At 37.7% G+C, this 6,283-nt stretch overlaps 1 protein-coding gene across 2 annotated transcripts in view; it reads right to left on the bottom strand.

Annotated features, from left to right (window-relative positions):
• Window positions 1-3,163: 3,163 nt before the first annotated feature.
• Window positions 3,164-6,283, bottom strand: part of EML1 (EMAP like 1) — a 166,017-nt gene continuing 162,897 nt past the window's right edge. For both annotated transcript variants that reach the window (XM_063290316.1, XM_063290315.1), the window contains exon 22: window positions 3,164-4,543. In XM_063290316.1, coding sequence (XP_063146386.1) covers window positions 4,418-4,543 — 126 coding nt within the window. In that variant the 3' untranslated portion in view covers window positions 3,164-4,417. The remainder of the gene's footprint in view (window positions 4,544-6,283) is intronic.

Here is a 6,283-nt window from a genome sequence, read left to right as displayed (position 1 = left end):
AATGGCAGTTTTATGGCTTACCTGAACTAGGAAGACTTCGCAGTTGTTAAGTTGCCATTATTACTATGTGGCTCAACTAGTGGAATGTACTATATGTGGGGGGCAGCCTTTGAAGATGACCTGCAAGCTACAGCTGGTACAGAATGTGGCAGCTAGACTGTTAACAGGGAAATCATTACAGTACTGTAAAATAACATCTATCTTGCAGTTGTTTGATTGGTTGCCAGTAAGCTTTCAGGCCTAGTTCAAGGTGTGGGTTATAACTTTATTCTATATGGCCCAGCACAAGGTCATGCCATGAGGTCATGGTGGATAGCTCACTCAAGATATGAAGTTAGTGTGTAGCAGCTATGAAAGAAGCAAATTCTGTGTTAGAGATCATGAGGAAAGAGATGGAAGAAAGAACTGCGAACACTGTGGTGCTCTTATACAAATCTATGATACAACTACATCGGGCCACTGCATTTCAAAAGCATATACTGTAATACAGCTTGAAAAAGGGCAAAAAGGGGCAGGCAATCAGGGGAATTGAATCAGGAACTCAAACACCTTCCTTGTGAGAAAAAGCTGGAACCTCTGGGATTCTCTACCTTAGAAAAACGTAAATGAGATATATAAAATCATGCATGGCATGGTGAAAGTACACAGCAAAAGATTCTTCTCCTCCCCAAACACTAGGCCATCCAAAAAAGCTTTTTAGAAGGTAAACAAGACAAACAAAATAAAGCATTTCTCTACACAACATATAATTAAGGTGTGGAATTCATCACAAGGCACGGTGATGGCCACTAACTTGGCTGGCTTCGATACATCCATGGAGGAGTGATTTACTAAATATTATTAGTCCTGTAGACTTAACGTTAACCTCCAAATACCAGTTGCAAAGGAAGAGAGCTAGAGGGTCTCTGTTCCTGTTCTTGTGTCTGTTCTTCTGTTCTTGCTTGAGAGCACCCCAGAGGCATCTGGGTGGCCACTGTGAGGAATAGTACGGTGGACTATGTTGACTCTATGGATTGATCAGCAGAGCTACCATTGTATGCTGGTAGTAAAGATTAAAAAATCATGAACTTAATACTGAGCAATCCTAAGTGAAAAACATCCTGACAAGACTTTTGTTTTTATAGTATTAGATTAAAACAAAACAAATACACTGCAGCCACCTATCATGTACACATACAAAAGAAAGAGTAGCCAGTGCCTTTTGCCAGCAAGACCCTTCTAAAATCCTGAATCAATTTGGTGGAGCCAGATAAGGGACTTTTCAGGGGTAGAACAGAAATAACTTGGAGGTGTTGACCACAATTCACAACAACTTACTGGCTTCTCTGGGTAATTCATTGTTACGATTTTGATGTCCACTGAAAAATGTCCATTGAAAACTATTTTGGGGAAAGGAGTATATGAAAAAACATTAAGACAGCCATTTTATTTTTAAATGGTATTTTCCAGTATAGTTTCCTAATTCTAGAATTTTTCTGATTTTCTCTATTTTTGACTCCTAAAGTCTGTTAATATTGTTACTTTATCTAGCACTGATTTTATTAAAGGTTTTACTGAGTTTAGATGTTTTGATACAAATATTCTGATTTATTGCAGCATTCACTACAATTTGCTTCAAGTCCTTAGGCACATGATGCAACAAATCAATTCTATCAATAAAGTTTACGTACAGGAATCCAGCACCGAAGGTCTGATTTCACATTCTCTGAATAAAAGCTAATAATTACAAATACAAAGGCAAAGTTCATGCAGATTCAGATTGCTTTGGAAAGTTCTACTGTTGTGTAGTACTACATTAAAAGTTTTAATGTCAAATTTAACTCACATTGAAAGGTATAACATAAATCAGAACAATGCACTGATGTTTATTGGTGTCCTGCATTTTCAGTGTAGCAGGTTAGAGATGTAATTTAAAAAGCTTCCAACTTATTAAAACTTCAGTTGCTAAAAACCTTACTTCAGAGCTCAATTAATTCCTTTCCATCTAGAAAAAATAACCCTTTACTATTTAGCTTTTCAGAGCCTGCTTATAACTTTGCTCATTTCAAATATTTAGATACATTTCCCAATAAAAATAATAATTTTCAGTTTGTTTCACAATCAAAAATTGTTAAGGCCATCTGAGCTACAGGTAGTCCTTGAGGTACAACTGCATTTCGGACCAGGCTTGCTGTCGCTAAGTGAAGCGGCCATAAAGTGTGATGGCACATGACTGCATCGCTTAGCAACAGCAATCTAGGCAGCCTTGGTTGTTGTTGTAACCCAAGATGCGTTGCTCATTAAGCAGAAATCGGAGGGAATCCCAGGTAAGGAGCACAGGGGTACTGCAGGGGGGTGGGGGAGAGCCTGGGAGGCCTGGCGCAGGCCATGAGCAATATGGGGGAGGGGTGCTCAATGCAGTGCAAGCTCAGAAAGGCCAGGGAATTAAAGCATGGGGTGTGCAACCACAGGGAGGCTGTGGAAAGAAGGCGCGGGATGTGTGTGTTTACAGGGAGGCCAGGGAAAGAGAGCACGGGGTGTTTGTGATTGCAGGGAGGCTGTGGGAAGAGGGCGTGGGATGTATGTGAGTGAAGAGGGGAAGAAGGGTGTGGTATGTGCGAAAGAAGAAAGGCTGTCGGGGAGGGAACTTACCCCAGTGACTTACAACCTTCCTTGCCGGCTGGCTTCCCACTGACTTTGCTTGGGAGAAGCTGGCAGGGAAGGTCGCAAAGGGCGATGACGTGATCACGGGACGCTGCACCTGATCGTAAGCATGAGCTGGTTGCCAGGCACTTGAATTTTGTTCACGTGACCACAGGGGCACTACAACAGCCAGAACTTTGAGTACCAGTCATAAGCTTCAATCGGTTGCTGAACGAATGGCCATAACTCAAGGACCAGCTTTATTTTATGCTATCTCTAGTCTTTATTGCAATATGCGTATCTTCTTGTACTATAAATATCAATCCATGAAAAACACAGAGCAAAAAGAGGTAAATTGTTCATTAATATGCAGGACATTCCCAAACATTATGTTTTGCCAAGCGGTTGCATTACATTATTTGACATCAGGCATCCTCTGCAATATTGCAAGGTAACTGGGACCACAGATCTCTTGAACTGAACACTGTTGCACTGACACATCTAAAAACATAGCAAATATATTAGCCCCAGAGACCAGAAATCTTTCTTAATGGTTCACATGTTTATTTTCCCATTTCCTCTGCCAGTTTATAGTAAGCTTAAAAAGATCTCTTTATACATGATCTACTGGACCTTAAAATACAAATATACAATATCCATAAGCAAAAGACAAGTAAAGCTTTGAATGACTTACTATTTCTTATGAACTTCTAACATTTTTACACAAGTATAAACATTCATGCTGATCAACATACAGAATGATTTCCTCTATCAACGAAACATCTGAAATGGGATCAAGTAGATTCATTATTTGTAAGAAATGTTCATTAAATTTTTATCTTTCAATTTAAGTTGGAGCTGTAATTCCTGCTCATATATTCAAGTTAAAACTGTGGTACTCCATATTTAGGGCCACCATATCTGTACTGCAAAAAATATGGGTAAGCACTAGATGGTGGCAAAAAAAAAAAAAAATCTCTTATTTCCTTCCTGCCATCTGGCGTTCATCTGGATTTCTGCAGCAGAGATACAGTAGTTCTACATATGTTTAATTTCAGAGATAATGAAATCAAAGCACAATCCAACAGTGTTAATCTTACTGAAATCAATTATTTAGTTGCAAGTTAATGAAAATTCTAATCTTCACATTTCTCCTTTTAAAGGGCTTATAACTCTGGTAACAACTTGGCCAAAAATGTTGCATGAACCATTTATTTCATTTCACAGGCAAATCTATGAAGGTCCCATTGAAATGAACAACACAGAATAGCAGTGCTTAATGGTTGTTTACTTATTTCACCTTGGCCTAAAGTTTCTGTCTGCTTTCTTCACTGTTTATTAGAAACAGATGTACCATCAATTTTACAATCACTGATATTCTAACAATATAGTTAGACAGTACAAAGTGGGTAAATAATAAAACAGCGAAGCAGCCATGTGTAATATTAGAATAAGCTTTTTGGTGACTATTTAATAGAAAAGGTTTTTTTGTGTGTATTGCATAAATATTCAAGCCATGACTTCATTTTAAACTTGAATTTCTTCATATAATGTACAACAAAAACAGAGAGATGATAATTGTTTTTTGAAGTGATGCTTAATGAATAAACAAAATAAGATGATACGTAGCCAAGGACTTAACTTTCCTGAGGTTTGTAAGAACTTCAAAATTTCGAAATCACAGTGACTAGGCTAGACAGTAACCATACTGTTAAATTTTCAATATACATTTTGTACAGAACTTCAATGCAAGGCCAGTTCTTATATGCACATATAGCTTCATGCAAGGATTCTTCTAAATAACTCGCCATTGCATAATACTGGTATCTTTTCCACCTGTGGAGATGAGATGAGTATCTTCATATAGAAAATCTACATTGGTTACATGACTGCTATGTCCACCATACATGTGACTTGGAGCCTGAAAGACATAAATAAAAAAGGCACTTTCAGTAACAGAGGAGTCAACATTGGTAAGGGGAACTGTTATTACAACAAAAGCTGTCAGTTACAGCTAGTGATTAAGTGCCAATCTAGAGGGAAATCATGCCATGTCCAGCAGGTGGTAGCCCCTGGCTGACCTTGACTCAGCTTGGAAGCTAAGAAAGGTCAGACCAGATGAGAAACTACGAGGGAATACCAGGGATGAAAGTTAGATTGGAAAATAAAAAACACACAGGAAGAAGGTAACAGCCAACCACTTCTATATTCTTGACATGAAAATGGCATGGATCTGCTTATAAGTCAGACTCAAAGGAGATTAGCATTTTTGCTTCTATCAGTCATGCAGGAAAGTACATCACTGTGCTTATGGCTAGTACCGATACTTCCCAATGAATGTAGATTGGGGAAGAGCTGTTCTCCACAGAATAACTGATGGATGATATAGGCAGCAGTTGGCACATGGCTGCTTCCACCAGGACTTTTTTTTTTTTTTTGGTGCCTTTGAGTCAGTGTTGACTCCTGGTGACTGCCTGGACAAATCCCTGCAGTTTTCTTGGCAAGATTTCAGAAGTGGTTTGCCATTGCCTTCTTCTTAGGGCTGAGGGAGTGTGACTGGCCCAAGGTCACCCAGCTGGCTTTGTGCCTAAGGTGGGACTAGAACTCACAGTCTCCCAGTTTCTAGCCTGGTGCCTTAACCACTACACCAAATTGGTTCTCTGCCAAGATATTAGTCCAGCATAAAAGGCACATATGGCATATAGACAAATAGATTATTTTAGATTAAACATTGCATTTGCTTCTCACTGTTTCTGATGTGGGAATTCCTAGCCAACTATCTCCCTCTTTGGTTGGCAGCTGGATTACACAGCGTAATCTGTATTGATCCCAGAACAATTTGCTATTATTTTCTTATTTTATCATCACTGCAAAACCTGACTTGCCCATGGCATGTAAACAACCATTTAGATTTAAACATTTAAACAAATTTCACAGTGGAGCAGGGATATTGATCTTGTCTCCAATATTTCAATTCAGTATTCTTACCTGTGGCAACTTATCTATTGTTAAAACTAAAAATCAGTAAGCCAAGTTACTTATCTGCAAGGCTAAAAGGTTACATTTCTTTTTTTAAGAAAGCAGTACATTTCCTAGTGGTGAACACCTCATTGAAAATGACTTTACTAACTTTTTAGGATGATGAGCACTATATTCATCTGTAACACGTCAGATTAGTTTAGGGGTTTGGGGATATATTTTGAAAGCTATAGAAAAGGAAGAAAGCCATTTTTATCTTTAATATTATAAGAATGGATATAACATTTAGTGTAATTGCATTTCCTAGCCTGTTTGAGAAGACGGGGATCAAATAATTAAGTTCTTTCAGGCATGCAGCTCTTCTAATGTTTTTTTGTTTTGCACTTATTTAAATAAATTGTTCTGTAATTCTTTGGTGAACAGCTTTATCTAAATTAATTAATAGCATAACATACCATTTTAAAATGCTAATGAGAAGACTTATATAGACCAATATATGTATTCAGTAAATGACCATAATAGAAATTGTTACATAGATCTAGTATTATCTAAATCTGCATTAAATTCAATGAAAGAAACATATCTAATTATAAATATTATAATGTAGTTTCTCTTTCTAATTATTAAAACAATAACTGAAACAATGTCAAACCGGAGCTGGTGGAATGCAAATAAGAGATAT

Source organism: Candoia aspera, chromosome 1 (assembly GCF_035149785.1).
Source record: "Candoia aspera isolate rCanAsp1 chromosome 1, rCanAsp1.hap2, whole genome shotgun sequence".
In the NCBI taxonomy this organism is placed as follows: Eukaryota; Metazoa; Chordata; class Lepidosauria; order Squamata; family Boidae; genus Candoia; species Candoia aspera.
This window is presented reverse-complemented; position numbering and strand designations above follow the sequence as displayed.